Consider the following 16,894-nt stretch of genomic DNA (forward strand, 5'->3'; position numbering starts at 1 on the left):
AGTGTTCTGAGCAAGAAGTGATTCTTCCACTGATTAGGCCTCAGCTGGAGTACTGTGTCCAGTTCTGGGTGCCACATTTCAGGAAGGATGTGTACAAATTGTAGAGATTCCAGAGAAGAGTAACAAAAATGATTATAGGTCTTGAAAATATGACCTCTGAGGGAAGATTGAAAAAAATTGGATTTGTTTAGTCTGGAAAAAATAGAAGACAGAGAAAGAACATGATAACAGTTTTCAAATATTAAAAGGTTGTTATAAGGAGGAGGAAGAAAAATTGTTTTTCTTAATCTCTGAGGATAGGACAAGAAGCAATGGGCTAAATTGCAGCAAGGGAGGTTTAGGTTGGAGATTAGGAAAAATTTAGTAACTGTCAGGGTGGTTAAGCACTGGAATAAATTGCCTAGGGAGGTTGTGGAATCTCCATCATTGGAAATTTTTAAGAGCAGTTTAGACAAACACCTGTCAGGAATGGTCTAGATAATACTTAGCTCTGCCATGAAGGCAGGGGACTGGACTAGTTGACCTCTTGAGGTCCCTTGCAGTTCTAGGATTCTAAATCTGATTTGTCACACAACAGCTGGTTTGGGTTTTGTTTGTTGATGGGGAGGAAGTGGGCTTTTTGTAAGTATCTTACGTGGCAACTGCCTTCTTTGCAACATGTCTGTACAGTGCGTAGCACGATGGAGCCCATATCTTTGATTGCAATTCAAAGGTGTTACCATATATAAATAATAATAAGATTCATTATATGCCTCAACTAAAAATTCACCCCAGTGATGGCTGCATTTCAGGGGCAGGTCAAGTGCCTTGGGTCATGAAATGGTAAAGTAATACCATTAACAAACCTATCAACAGTTTAGGTAGGTGGGGTGGTGCTGGTGTTGAAATACTTGCCTTCAGCACCTCTTTAGTGGTTGTTGCCATGTCTCCTCTCTAGTCTGCTCAGCTTCTCTTGAAGCCTCATGCACTTTTTCAGTAAACGGCTCATGTGGTGAGTCCTGGACAAGAATCTGGTGCTGCATCCCCTGCTGTGCTACATCTTCCCCATGTTACTTTATCTCCATCCCCTCCTAGATCATTTAATCCACACAGATTCTCACCGCCTTGATTAGCCATTTCATACACACGCACCAAGGTTTTTCCACCGATACAGTCCAGAGACAGGGGTGAGTTTTATGGTGAGAGAGCAGCTCTTGCTGCAGGTTAACCTTAGGTAGGGCGGGGGCAGATTAGGCTTCACAGAGAATTTCTGCAACGAAACGCACGTGTTTGCTTATCCTGCCAGTAAGAGGATATGGGATGGACCGGGGGAGTGAGGGGTGAAAGACCCCAAATGTGAGGATGGTGGTTTGGGTTGGAAGGGGCCGGGTCGGGCCAGAGAGTGACTGTGCCGGGGCGGAGACAGAGTTGGGGGGGGGGGGGGAGGGCGGGTTGATGCCGGGGGAGATTTGGCGGGGGCGGGTTGGGGACTGGGGGGTGACTTTGGCGGGGGCGGGCCGTTGCTACAAAACACAAAGTTTTAACCACTGTCAGAAGACAGCATACTGCTCAGCCCCCGCACCCAGCCCTCTTCCCTTCCCCTCCCTTGCCCTTGCACTCCCCAGAATTTACCGTGCTCCCCTCCTTGCACACACCGCCTCCTCGAGTCGCCGACTCTCGGGCTCACCCCCATTGGCCAACCGCTCTCCTTCCTCTGATTGGTTGAATGGCTTGTCAGTTGTCTAGCCACGAGCGTTGCGAAGCCTGGAAGCGCGAGCCTGGGTCTACTATCCCGGGTCCCTTACGTTAGGAGAAGAGCAGCTTTGCTCTAACTCGACGGCATTTCCTGTTTAGTTGGTGGCACTCTAGGCGGCTGACGCTACATCTATGGTATCTGTTGCGTTGGGTGACGGCCGTTCTAGGCAGTGGACGCGGGCTCTATGGTCCGGGTTGCAGCTTGCTGTGAATAGCTGAGCTTGGCCTGGTCGCGCGGGGGGCCCCCCCGTGCCCCAGCCCTGGCGCCACACGGCGGGGTGAGTGGGAGCAGCAGGCGGCGAGAGGGACGCTCAGGTTCTCCTCTCCCCAGCGCCAGGCAGCAGCAGCCGCCAGGACGGCAGCGGAGGTCAGTCTGGGGCACACCGGGGGCAGCCGTTTGAGGAGTTGGGGGGAGAATGAGGACGCGGCGGGGCAGTGGGGGAGGGGAAGCAGCTGCGGGACAAGGGGCGACCAGAGCGGGAGTGTCTTGCGGGCGGGGGGGGGGGGCTGTTTATTCTAGTGAATTTTAAGTTCCTCTTTCTCGGACCTAGGAAGGAAACCCTTCTTCCCTAAAAGTTCACCACTAATGGCCCCAGAACTGCCCCTGCCCCTGGCGTAGTCAAAGACTTGGGCCTGGCATCAGTTTTTATAGGCTTCCAACTATGCCAGTTGGGGACTGGCTGGCAGCAAAGGTCACAATCTCGTGGTGACAGGAAAGCTTACTCTGGCTCTCCCGTGCGGCCCTTGGTCTCCTGCCCACTTCTCTTTGATGGAGGCCTATGGAGAGACTACGGGGCCCAGCCAGGAATGTGCCATGTCCAAAGTGGCAGCTCTAGGAACCCTGCAAGCCAGGTCCTGTAGGACAGCACTTGGGCTCCTAATGACCAGTTGAGTAGGGTATGAGTGTTACACAGTGAATATGGTTTTATCCTTTAGCCTACTAGTGTTAAACTTTTTTTTGGAGACCGCTGAATTCTGTTTTAAATTTATAGTCTAGGATTAAAAAAATTAGGACTGTACATTCTCTTCAATCCGTAGCAATCACCATCCTATTGCTCTTTCCATCCACTTCTGCCCTTTATATCAGTGGTAAACTTGCACAAAAGTTGAGGGGCACTGTTTGTCCAGGGAAAATGGCCTGATTGTAATAAACTAAACTTTTAGTTATTAACTCACATCTCAAAGTAGGTAAATGTTCACATTTAGGACCACCATTATTTCTACCCTTTATAGAGTCAATTTCTACACATTCTCACCGATTTCTACAGATTCTTTCCCCATCCTATTTTCTCTATTTATATCCCTCTTCCTACCTTCTGTTTTCCTTCCTGTGCAGTAGCTCCCAATTTCCTTTCATTTGAGTATTCATCCTCTTCAGCTCATCTGATTAAGTGATCTTCAATAAAATTGTTAAATATTTATATTTAAGTGTCAGTATTGGTCTCTGGAATTAATATTCCAGTTAGATTAATTGGGATGAAGGAATTCATACATTAAATCTATTGTTTCAGGCTGTCCACAGACTCATGAAATTATCACATTAGTCACTCACTTTGCAGTGAGAGGGTTAACTTTATAACCATGATGTCTAGAATTTTTTTTTTAATTATGTTTCAGTAGATTCTGAATAGATCATACAGGCCACACAGATCCTTCAGGAGCACTAGATCCAATATGCAGACCAAGTGTTCGACACCTCTGACTTAACTCCACCACCAGCACTCCTTATGGAAATAGGCAATAGTAGTGGATATTGCAATACGGATACAGTTATTAATATGCACCTTAAAGGCATCATCTTGGAACAAAAAAAATTAAATTTCTCTTATTTCTTCGGAAAGAATAAGAACATGAGAATAGCCATATTGGATCAGACCAATTGCCCATGTAGCACAGTATGCTGTCTTCTGACAGTGGTTGGTGCTGATGTTTCAGAGGGAATGAAAAGAAAAGGGAAATTTATTGAAGGATCATCCCCTTTCATCCAGCTACTGGCAGTCAGAGGTTGAGGGACACCCAGAGAATGGGGTTGTGTCCCTGATCATCTTCACGAACAGCCTTTGATGGACCTATACCCTCTGTGAACTTGTCTAATTATTTTTTGAGCCTTGTTATGGTTTTGGCCTTCACAACATCCCATGGCAATGAGTTTCACAGATTGACTGTGCATTGTGTGAAGAAGTACTTTCTTTTGTTTGTTTTAAACCTGCTGCCTGTTAATGTGATTGGGTGACCCTTGGTTCTTGTGTTACGTGAAGGAGTAAATAACCCTTCCATATTCACTTTTTCTGCACCATTCATGATTTTATAGACCTCTATCATATCCCCACTTAGTTGTCTCTTGTCCAAGTGAACTAACCACAGTCTTGTACTCTCTTCTCCTACTGAAGCTGTTCCATACTCCTAATCATTTTTGTTATCCTTCTCTATACTTTTTCCAGGTTTTTTTTGTTTTTGTTTTGTTTTTTTGAGAGGGGGTGACCCAAACTGCATGCAATATTCAAGATGTGGGTGAACCATGGATTTAAATAGTGGCATTATGATTTTTCTGTCTTCTTATCTATCCCTTTCATAATGGTTCCTAACATTTAGGTTTTTTTGACCACCACTGCATATTGAGTGGATGTTTTCAGAGAGCTATCCACAATAACTCTAAGATCACATTCTTGAGCCATAACAGCTAATTTAGACCCCATCACTTTGTATATGTGGTTGGGATTGTTTTTCAATAAGCCTTTATCATCACTGAATTTCATCTGCCATTTTGTTGCACAGTAACCCGATTTTGTGAGATCCCTTTGTTACTCTTCACAATCAGCTTTGGACTTAGCTTTGTGTAATTTTGTATTGTCTGCAATCTTTGCCACCTCACTGTTTATCCCTTTTTCCACATCATTCATGAATATGTTGAACAGCACTGGCTCTTGAACAGATCCTTTGGGGGGGCCCTGCTGTTTACTTCTCTCTGCTGTGAAAACATTTATTCCTACCCTTTGTTTCCTACCTTTTAACCAGTTACTGATTCATGAGGACCTTCCCACTTATATCCCATGACTGCTAACTTTACTTAAGAGCCTTTGGAGAAGGACCTTGATAAAGGCTTTCTGAAAGTCCAAACACTGTATTTCTATTGGATCGTCCTTGTTCACGTGCTTATTGACGCCCTTAAAGAATTCCAATAGATTATGCTTCACCAATCTCCCTTTACAAAAACAGTGTTAAGTCTTCCCCAACATATTGTGTTCATCTGTGTTTCTAATAACTCTTTTCTATAGTTTCAATCAATTTTCCTGGTATTCAAGTTAGGTTTTCTGCTCTATACTTGCCAGGATAGCCTCTGCAGCCTTTAAAAAAAAAAAAAAAAAAAAAAGGGTGTTACACAGCTATCCTTCAGTTATCTAGTATAGAAGCTGATTTTAAGCAATAAGTTATGTACCACAGTTAATTGTTCTTCAGTTTCATATTTGACCTCCTGGTGATTTATTACTGTTAAATATATCACTTTATTCCAAAACCTCCTCTATTGACACCATAATCTGGGACAGTTCCTCAGATTTGTTACCTAAAAAGAATGGTTCAAGTTTGGGAATCTCCCTCACATCCTTAACCATGAACACCAAAGCAAAGAATTCATTTAGTTTCTCCACAATAGCCTTGTTTTCTGACCACTTAAATGTAGTGACATTTCCTTTCACGTACATCAGTTTGAACCAACCTATTTAAAGTGTATGGTCCAGTGCACAATATTCTATCTTAATCCAAGTGGAATTTTTATAAGAAAATGAGTTAGGGCTAGGTGTACAGGAATGTTCTTCCTCTACTAAGCCCATGGCACCTCCCTTAAAGTATTTTCTTAGCTATATAGGCAGTCCTCAGACTTACGACACAGTTGGTTCCTGAACATTGCGTCGAAGTCGAAACGTCGTAACTCGGAACCGCAATACATTCCATTATGGGACCAAGCGTCAAAGTCTAAACCAATTGTCGTAAGTAAAATCAGTGGGTCAATTTAGAAACGTGCATGCCATTCATCATAAGTCGAACGTCAAAGTAGAGGACTGCCTGTATAAACAATTGTGTGTATTTTGCAAACATCTTATTTATGTCCTCCATTGTGCCTACCAATTTAGGCAGAATTCTGACATTTCTGCCATTCTATGTGCCCCACAAAAGAAACAGTAAAAACGATCAATTGAATATTACTAAAATGAAACTAAATTGGAACTACTCGTGTAAAATGATGTAGTGCCAAAAGCATTGGTAAGATACTTGGAAGGAAGGTCTTTACAGTTAAGAGGAACATTTTAGAGGCCGCTAGAATAGTTTCTGATCCTGCACACTGAGACTCTCTTACCCACACAATCCTGTTGCCTCAAGCTAGTGTAGAAATGTTAACAGCACTGGCTAGAAACAATTCTGCTTATGTCACTCAGTGCACACTGTTTGGCTCTTGCTAATATATTTGTGTGTACAATTTAGATATCTGCTGAAGCAGCCATTATATTGCTTGTTTAGCTTATGATTCCAATAGATGATGATTTATTGTCCATGTGACTATTGAACAGCTATAAGGTAAATGGAACAAATATTAATGGAGAACTTTTTGACTAATCAAAGAGGAGAGGAATACTAATAAGTTTAAAAGGTGTGAAGGTTCTATATTAGGGCTGTCAAGCAATTTAAAAAAATTAATCACAATTAATTGTGCTGTTAAACAATGGAATAACATTTATTTAAATGTTTTTGGATGTTTTCTACATATTCAAATATATTGATGTCAATTACAACACAGAATACAAAGTATACTGTGCTCGCTTTAGATTTATTTTTGATTACAAATATTTACACTGTAAAAAACCAAGAAACAGTATTTTTCAATTCACTTAATACAAGAACTGTAGTGCAATCTCTATAATGAAAGTTGAATTACAAATGTAGAATTGTGTACAAAAAATAACTGCATTCAAAAATGAAACAGTGTAAAACTTTAGAGCCTACAAGTCCATTTAGTCCTACTTCTTTTTCAGCCAATCGCTAAGACAAACAAGTTTGTTTACATTTTCAGGAGATAATGCTGCTCACTTCTTGTTTACAGTGTCACCTGAAGGTGAGAACAGGTGTTTGCATGGTACTGTTGGAGCCAGTGTCGCAAGACATTTACGTGTCAGATGCACTAAAGATTCATATGTCCCTTCATGCTTCAACCACCTTTCCAGAGGACATGTGTCCATGCTCATGACGAGTTCTGCTTGATAATGATCCAAAGTAGTGCGGCCTGCCACATGTTCATTTTCATCATCTGAGTCAGATGCCACCAGCACAAAGTTGATTTTTCTTTTCGGTGGTTCGGATTCTGTAGCTGACGCATCGAGTATGCTTTTTTAAGACTTCTGAAAGCATGATCTCCCCCTTGTCTCTCTCAGAATTTGGAAGGCACTTCAGATTCTTAAACCTTGGGTTGAGTACTATAGCTGTCTTTAGAAATCTCACATTGGTACCTTCTTTGCATTCTGTGAAATCTGCAAGGAAAATGATCTTAAAATGAACGTGTGCTGGGTCATCATCCAAGACTTCTATAACATGAAATATATGGCAGAATGCAGGTAAAACAGAGATGGAGACATACAATTATCCCACAAGGAGTTCAGTCACAAATTATTTAATGTGTTTTTTATAACGAGTGTCATCAGCATGGAACCATGTCCTCTGAAATAGTGGCCAAAGCAAGAAGGGGCATGCAAATGTTTAGTATATCTGGCATGTAAATACCTTGCAATGCTGGCTACAAAAGTGCCATGCAAATACCTGTTCTCACTTTCAGGTCATTGTAAATAAGAAGCAGGCAGCATACCTCCCGTAAATATAAACAAACTTATTTTTCTTAAGCAATTGGCTAAAAAAGAAGTAGGACTGAGTGGACTTGGCTCTAAAATTTTACTTTTTTTTTTGAGTGCAGTTATGTAACAAATCTACATTTGTAAGTTGCACTTTTACGATAGAGATTTCATTACAGTAGTTTTATGAGGTGAATTGAGAGATACTATTCTGTTAATTTTTACGTGCAAATATCTGTTATAATAATACAAAGTGTGTACTGTACACTTTGTATTCTGTGTTGTAATTGAAATCATATATTATAAAAGATAGAAAACATCCAAAAATATTCTAATAAATTTCAATTGGTATTCTATTGTTTAACAATACAATTAAAACTGTGATTAACTCAAAAAAAATAATGGTGTGAGTTAACTGCACTTAATCGACAGCCCTATTCTATATCTATTATCAGTTTAATATGTATTTTGTGTCTCAGTCCTTACTTTGTTTAAATTTTCCAGTCTAACTTGCATTAAAGTCAATATGAGTCTCTTCACAGATTCATGAGAGTTGCATGAGCTCCTAAGTTCCTGATTCTGGCATGAAGTTTGTTCATTGAAATCCTTATTCTACATAAAGTCCACCAGTTATTCGGGATTGGAAACAAATAGGCATTTAAAAGACCCCAAAAAAAAAATTCTACATGATCATGTGTAAGAGCAGCAACTACAAATGAAAAATATGTATTCTCCAATATAAGGTGGAGACCGTGACTACCCAGGAAAATTAAAGTTGGTGTGACTACACACCTGCTTAAAGTAAAGCATATGTTTAAGCATCTGAATGAATCAGGACTTAGACTAGCTGCCTTTATTCTTTCGAGGGGTTGCAAACACCTACATAAATGATGGTAAAATGGCATCAGACAGCTGAACAACACAATGTAATTAATAAAGATCACTTTGAGAAGCTTTATATTCTTTGATATGGCAAAGCATGTCCAGATTGCTCAAACTAAAGATCATAGAGGTTATGTTTCACTTCTCAAGTACTAGACCTTGGGATGCATTTTAAAACTGTGCAAGGATTAATGGGGTTTCTGGTAGATGGGATGTCACAGAACGGTTTCACAGTGGTGGATTATTGAGCATTAGAAATGGGTCTGCCCTACATGATTTTGGAGTTCCAAAACTAAAAAAAAAAAAAAAGTATCAAATTAATTTATCATATAATTATCATATTCATTCCTTAAAAGAGTTATTTTTCAGGTGACACTTTTTAGATATAAACTAGAAAAATTGCATAATATTAAAAGTATGATTAACCCACAAAAACAAAGAGCTTAAAATTTAGGGTTAGATACAGATATTTTCACTTTCATGTACAGATAATTCTAATTCAGAATTGACTGTTTAATAGACTCTCTAAATTCTGTATGGTCACACCCTAAAAGTAAAAAAACTCTCTTCTGGTGCATTTAGAAAAAACTATTTGACAAGGGAAGAGGCAGAATTTAATGTGAACAAAAGCTAAGTATTATAAGGTTAACAATCAGTTTGATAATGCAGCTTAAAAACAACAAGGTGTTTAAAGAGGAAGCTTTCACCTTCAATCAGAATGTTCTTGAGACTGTGAATGTTCTTTGGATGTAATCTTTTCAGATGTAACTTTATTTCATAAAGGAGTCAGTGAGTCACGTGCAGAGAACTGGGTCAATGACATTTATTGCAATTCAAGATTTATATGAACCAAATGTGGACCTATGGATGGGTCCATAGATTTAACTAGATTAAAACTTATACTATACACCATTCTGCCTCCTCCAGAGACTTCTTAGCATAGGATGGGAGATGCACTTTCCTGCATTCTGATGTTGATACTACCATTTTTAATCCCTGGACCTCCTTCTGTATGGTAACACTAACTATGGCAGTGGCAAGTCAAGAGATGGCCTTTTAAAGACGGGAAGGTCAAGTGTGTCTATAAGATTAAAATAGGGGTTCAGAAAATTACTAAATGCTACTGTTTTTTGCCACTGGCATCTTGAAAGAGAATTCTGGGGGGAAGAAGAAGTTCAAGAAGGTTATGTACTGTACTCCATCAATGCCAAGAAACCTAAGGAAACGTGAACAAAGTAAGTACTTTTTTAAAATGAGTTTACCAAGGAAAAAATACAAGGCCTGGACCTCATTTTCACCCATGCTGTATTGCAACAAAATATATTCAAAATAGGGGAGGAAATAGATCTTACCTTTTATTAAATTCTACCTTCTTTCTGCCTCTTAAGAGAAAAAAATTGATAATTTAAGCTTCTACTTCAAATGAATTAACATGAAACAAAAGATCACCAGTAGATAGTTTTGGGTCAAAATAAGTATATCATATTATGGCTGTTCAATCAGAGACCATTTCAGGATTTCTTTGCAATGACTACAACAGACTAAACTTTTTTTTTTTTTAAAGCACAATTGTGTGTGCATTGAGTGAGATGAGCAAATTCTGTACATCAACAAGTAGCCAGTTAAGTCTGACTAGTAATGCCAGGCACAAATTAGTCACACATGCAGTTTTGATATCCTATCCTAATAAATATGATACATTCAATAACAAAAAAAAAATGAAATGGACAGACATGCATTACTTATGTTAAAAGAAAGTACTGTACTTTTAAAGGTTTCAGAGTAGCAGCCGTGTTAGTCTGTATTCGCAAAAAGAAAAGGAGTACTTGTGGCACCTTAGAGACTAACAAATTTATTAGAGCATAAGCTTTAATGCATCCGATGAAGTGAGCTGTAGCTCACGAAAGCTTATGCTCTAATAAATTTGTTAGTCTCTAAGGTGCCACAAGTACTCCTTTTCTTTTTGTACTTTTAAAAGCAGTGTGCTTCATTGACTAGACCAGAAGATGAACAGTGAACATATTTTGGATTTATAGCAGAATCTGGCCCACTGCCTGCACAAATGCTGTGGGCCTTGGAGCAGCAGGGACATGCCGGCTGCTTCCTGGAAGCTGCGTGGAGCCCGGTAGTGAGTCTGCCAGCCCTGCCAACCCTCCCCGCCAACACCAATCTCAGGATGGATAGTGTTGAAGTGAGTTTGAGGTCCTTCTTCCATGCAAGGCGTGTGATTCACTTCTGGTTTTATTGGGTACTATCTGCTGCTGATATTTCTAGTTGATAGACCATGGTGTGGACTGCATTCCTTTGCGATTTAATGATTAAGATATTGAAATGTAAATGTTTGGACATTGGCTCCTTTTTATATTTTCTTATCTTGAACTCCTATATACCAGTGTATACTAATGAAGCGTTGTGCTAATGAGTATAGAGTAGTGAAAGATTTATGAACTAGTTTTCTAGTGTCAGTATTTGCAATTTTTTTCTGGAACTAGTATTCTCCTAAATTCCATCAGGATGCCATTGTTTTGTCTCCTATAATTTTTTTTATGATATGAAGACTATAACTCTATTTGCTGCAGAAGAGAAATCACTTTAAACTGCTCAATCCTGAACCCATATATGTCAACAGGAATGATCCTACTAATTTAAAGCATGCAGGATCACATTCCAAATGAGGTTTTTAATTACAATAGTTGCGAACAGAACACATTTCAAAAAATTTTTCATTTGAACATTTTTAAAAACTGTTAAATATTTTAAAATCTTGAAGCTTATGCATAGAAATAATATGTAAATGCAATATTCCTGTTAATTATGCTAGAAAAGTAGGAGCAAAATGGTAGTGACACTGGAACAGTGGAAATTAGTTTATTACAATGGAATAGCCGGGAAGGGAATGACACCCTAGAGATTACTTGGATTCGTGAGTTTCTGCTGACAAAGTTTATAGGCCTGTAAATTTAAACATAGAATTTTTGTAGGCAGAATGCATTGATAAATATGCCTAATGGTAATACATCTAGTACTGAGTGTCTCAGAACAGGTCAATAATAATGCTTATATTGATAGCAGCAATGCAGGAGATGTTACTTGGTGGTATAGCTAAAATCCATGTTATCCCCTTAATCATAATTACATTAATATTGACAGGCCCTTGACAATACTCACATTACTATTGATAGATTTCTGTCAATAACATGTTTCTAAATAAAATATATTCATTCATAATTTGTACAATACTCAATAACAGCATTAAAATCTACTTGGAGAAATTCCTATTTTCTTTGTGATATACAATTTGTATTTGGAATGCACTGTACAAGAGAGATTCATTTTTATATATATAATATAGATAGATAGATAGATATAACTAAAGAAAGCAAAGCTTGGGCTTATTTAAGGAAAGAAAAGACTTTATATTATTGGAAAACTGATTTTTCAGGGTTTTTTTTTCTGTGAAACAAAAGCAATTGGCTGTGGTGATAAAATGTCAGCAGGAGACCTTAATATTTAGTTTTAAATCATTTTGTCTTAAACATATTTATGTAACAAGTTAATCACACTGATTTTAGTAGAATGCACTATACTGTTCTTGATTTTTTTTTTTTTTTTTTTTTTTTTTTTTTTGCCTTAAGCGTTCCCTTCACATACTCCTAGCTTAGTGATATACTTAAATGAAACATAGGTGTTTGTCTTTATTTATTATTATTGGGAGGGCATACAATTCTGGTCCCTTCACAGTTTAAAATGATGATGAAAAGAGAATAACAAGCAGTAGGGACAAGGAGAAACGGAAGTTAATTAGGCGGCATGGAGGAAAACAAGATTCTTGGTGAGATCTGTATAAAACAGAAGAATATGAAATGAAGAATTGCAGTGGGGAAAAAAATACAAGCTGAAAGATGATACTTGTGGGCTGTGTATTTTATTTATTTATTGTTACAGACACCAGGCTGCATATTTGTTCCAATGGTAGGGCCAGTATCTGTGAAAACAATATGAAGTACAAGTGTAACAAAGCATTGAAATAACTTGGTTGTTGGGCAAGGGAAAGTAATCAAAGGAGACCTTTTATGTTAGCACTAAAAATAGCATTAAAAATAAGTGGATAAAAACAGTAAAATAAGAAACCACCATTGCTGCAAAACAGGAAATATGCAGAGTGGAGGCTTATTTCAACAAAAGTTAGCCACAAGACCATTGTGATTCTCATACATATTTATCATTCACATAGGAATAGGCATTTCAAATTCTATCCTTTGATGTTCACGTATGGATAACATTGAAATCAATGGCAGCAACTTCAGAATCTTGCCTTTTATATACATTCTAAATGTCCAAATAACCCTGGTTAAGTGCAGGCTTCTTCAACACAGTCGTAGTGATGGATGGTAATGAGTGTGATATATGGCCCCAATCCAACAAAGCACTTAAGTGTGTGCATAACTTTAAGCATGTGAATAGTCCCATTAAAGTCGAAGTTATGCATGTGCTTAAGTGGTTTGCTGGATAAGAGCCCATGCTAATAGATGTGGTCTGTTGTGGCTTACATTATCTAGAAGTACTATACATTATCTAGAAGTACTATATATGTAATTTTTTCATTACTTAACGGAAGAATTCTTAGTTATTGCCACAGAGTCTGACTACACTTCATGGCAGCGCAAGCAGCGGGAATGGCTAGTCGCCTCGAATATGTGCCCATCATCTCAGATAAGTACGTACTCAGGCTGACTAGCCCCTCCTGTTGCTCATGCCACCACAACTGCTCTATTTTTAGTGTGCTAGTTTCATCAGAGCTAATACAAAGTGTGTCTCCTTGAGCTAGGAATTACACCCCAAATTTGAGGATTAGATATACCCATAGGCAATAAGAAAAGCTTTCCATGCCTTGATGTGTTTGTTTTGTTTTTGTTTTTTGTTTTGTCTCCCACCCCACCCCCCCAATCTCCTTTATTTTAATCGAGCACACATGGAAAAACTGATCACATCTACTGCAAGATTTGTTTCAACAGTGTGTTTCTTGCGATAGTACTAAGTCTCCTAATAGGTACAGAAAGGAATACTGCTCTAAAGTTTTTTTTGTAATTTGGGCTTTGAATTGCAGATGTAGATCACTTTTTTTAAAAACTTTTGGAGCTGTTACAGTTTTGCCAGTATTTTTCTCCGTACCTGCGCCCATTCCTCCTTCCCCTTTTCCTCACCCCCTTCTCCCGGGATGTGTGTGTTTGAGCTCAAGGAGAATTCATTCACCTCTAAAAAAAAAAAAAAACCCTCTGTTATGGCAACTTTCTCTCTAACAAATAAGGACTGGAAGCAGCTCCTTCTGAAGTTGGTAAATTCCATTTCAGGCTTTTGCTCTCTGGAAAGACTCGTTCTGTTCCTATCCCACTTTTGTAAATCAACTGAACATGCTACCCCACAGTGCAATTAAGTCCTATTGGTCTACTTTGCGAGGAACCCAGAAGCCCCAAATCTGTGGGAGCAACCTGTGCACTTATTAGATCACTAGGCCTCCTAGCAACCCATTTTTATTTGTTGTATCTCAGTGTAAAGGACCACTACATCAGGCACCCCAGAGCAGAATCCTGCATATCTGAGACATGTTATGCCATGACTTTTATGCAAGATTACTTTGATGCCATTGCACTGTATACTACTGTTTTCCCATTGTACAGAATTGTTAATATGATCACGTATGCACCAAGCTTTTTTTTTTTTAGGATGACTTTATTTTTCATGCTAATACTCAGGCAGGAAAAGAGTACACCTTAGTTGATATTACCAGCATACATTAATCATCTTGCCAGAAAAATTGTTATACAACTGGTAGCAAAACCCTGCTCCTGTCAAAAGAGATTAGAAAATACATGCAGGCATCACTGATATATTGTAAGATAATTTATGTGTGAGTGCTGAATATTTATTTGATCCTTTTAGCATTTTTTAAACATATCACTGTCTTTGTTTCAAAGGCTTTATCATCCCCAACTTGTTTACATTTCATATTTCTTCTATGCATATTTCTCAGATCTCCTAATATCTTCTATATTATATAGTTTATCAGCAACTTATGATGTGTTGATATGGCAAGGTTTGTCTTCACTACTTTCTCCCAAGAGTTTACTTGCTATACCTATTTGCCACATTAAATTCCATAAACCACTGTACTGTTTTACAATTACTGTTGCTTCATTTTAGTATTTGATCACTCTGCTAGCATCAGGCAATGCATTAAATCTTACAGAGAAGCACTAAATGTGTGATTAGTATCATGAATAGCTCAAAGAGGATATAGCTGTGTTACTGTGTGGAATAATAGTGCAGTTTAAGTAATTTTAAGACAAAAGTTATGTTATTAATATGACACTTCTTGAATGGTGCTGGTTGCAGTGTGTAATGTTGTTAATATTTCCTAAAGAGATGGCTTTGTTGCATGTTCAATTTTGTTGTTCACAATTTTATATGAACTGTATTGAAAGAAAGACAAGTATAAACAATGCAAAATGTTAAATTTATACTATAAATTTATACTATAAGCTTATCTGTATTCATTCCTAGAAAGCTGTGGTGAAGACATGGCTTCCTGTGGCAATAATTCAGAAAGATTGAACCCTGTGCTCAGAATAAGTCAGTTGGATGCTCTTGAACTAAACAAAGCCTTGGAGCAGCTAGTTTGGTCCCAGTTTTCCAGCTGTTTTCATGGATTTAAACCAGGGCTGTTGGCTCACATTGAACCAGAAGTAAAAGCATTTTTATGGCTTTTCTTGTGGAGATTCACCATCTATTCTAAGAATGCAACTGTGGGACAGACTATTCTGAATATTCAGTACAAGAATGACTTATCTCAAACACAGAAATATCAGCCATTGAGCAAACACCAGAAGTTATGGTATCTTATCTGCACTGTTGGCGGAAGGTGGTTGGAAGAAAGATGCTATGATTTGTTCAGCAGTCGCCAACTAGAGTCATTCTGCAGAATCAAGCATTTCATTAATTTTGTTGCTGGACTTTTAAAACTTTGTGGACTACTGAACTTTCTGATTTTCCTTCAGAAGGGAAAATTTGCAACACTTACCGAACGTATTTTAGGAATTAGATCTGTCTTTTGTAGGCCTCAGAATGTTCGTCAAATAGGATTTGAATACATGAACAGGGAACTTTTATGGCATGGCTTTGCTGAATTTCTAATCTATCTTCTACCGCTCATTAATATGCAAAAGCTCAAACTCAAAATTTCGTCTTGGTCTTTGCCTATTGCAGTTTTTTCCAGTAGCGAAAACACTTTAGCAGCACATTGCAAGGAATGTTCTGTATGTGGGGAGTGGCCAACTATGCCTCATACCATAGGCTGCTCACATGTTTTCTGCTACTATTGTATTAAAAGCAACTGCTTATTTGACATGTATTTTACCTGTCCTAAGTGTGGTACAGAGGTATACAATCTTCAGCCATTGAAATACAAGGTTGAATGACAGAAGTTCACACACTCTAGAGTTTTTTGCGGTGCACTTGAAGCACATACTTTAGAGTAAACCGTATAATATTCAGAACCACTATTAAATTGATCATACTGTCATCTTTGTTTACAGCAGTTTGATCTTTCTCTGTCTTATGTCTGTGATATAATAAAGTCCGTATTGACATTAGTTTCCATATACTAATATAAAATTGTAATTTAGCAATTATTCCAATTATAATCAAAGACTCATGTGATTATATTGGTAGCTATCCACATATTTCATCAACTGCTTTATGTAATCACCATAGAAGACATTCCCTGTGAACTACTTTTGAGGTAAGTAACTCATTAGCATCTATAATAAAGTGGTGAGACCACCTAAAGAAAATGGAGAGCTGCACAGCAGGATATATCAGCAAAAAACAATTCATGTTCACTCACTACTGAGAATAGGCTTAAAAGTACCTTTTTTAAACAGTTTTTGCCTCTGTGCACCATTAATCCAGCATTATGTCAGTTTAAATTCATTGCAGTGAATCTGTTTGCTGATTGTCCCAGCCAAATGCATCTATCCTTTCAGGGTACTAAGTGGATACCACCCTAATCTATTATATAAATCATAGGGTATTTTTGTTGCCTTTATGAACATTTAGGATAGCATTCATATACCACAATGATGAACATGGGTCTCTTTGTTCGTTATTTCAATTGTTGTACCACCATTTCACTGGATATCATCAATTATCAGTGCAGCTCTGCAATAGCAGAGCACCAAACTCTGAAGGTCTCATAAATAACATGTTTTGTGTGGGTTTTTTTTCCTTAGCAATACTAGATTTTATTTTTATTTTTTACGTTGTAGTTATGTGAAATCTTTGCTGCATTGGAGTCAAAACCATCAATGAAGAGCCAAGATTCGCCCCCTCTCCCCCCGTTCAGAAGACAGTTGCCACTGGGTTAATATTTTTAAGGGACGAAATTT

The 16,894-nt window shown here is 38.2% G+C and overlaps 1 protein-coding gene across 2 annotated transcripts; it reads left to right on the forward strand.

Moving 5' to 3' along the window:
* Nucleotides 1-1,957: 1,957 nt before the first annotated feature.
* PEX2 (peroxisomal biogenesis factor 2) lies at nt 1,958-16,364 on the forward strand. 2 transcript variants are annotated; one of them, XM_038393515.2, is made up of 3 exons: nt 1,963-2,101; nt 10,487-10,641; nt 15,012-16,364. In XM_038393515.2, the coding sequence occupies exon 3, from the start codon at nt 15,029-15,031 to the stop codon at nt 15,923-15,925; it is 897 nt and encodes a 298-aa protein (XP_038249443.1). In that variant the 5' UTR covers nt 1,963-2,101; nt 10,487-10,641; nt 15,012-15,028; the 3' UTR covers nt 15,926-16,364. The 2 variants fall into 2 exon arrangements, with proteins under 2 accessions (XP_038249442.1, XP_038249443.1); XM_038393514.2 differs by lacking the exon at nt 10,487-10,641 and having other exon boundaries at nt 1,958-2,101.
* Nucleotides 16,365-16,894: the final 530 nt, after the last annotated feature.

The sequence above is a fragment of the Dermochelys coriacea genome, chromosome 2 (assembly GCF_009764565.3).
Source record: "Dermochelys coriacea isolate rDerCor1 chromosome 2, rDerCor1.pri.v4, whole genome shotgun sequence".
In the NCBI taxonomy this organism is placed as follows: Eukaryota; Metazoa; Chordata; order Testudines; family Dermochelyidae; genus Dermochelys; species Dermochelys coriacea.

Bases quoted from the DNA above. Each gene is read 5' to 3' on its own strand.
- PEX2 (XM_038393514.2), top strand. From the start codon at position 15,029: ATGGCTTCCTGTGGCAATAATTCAGAAAGATTGAACCCTGTGCTCAGA.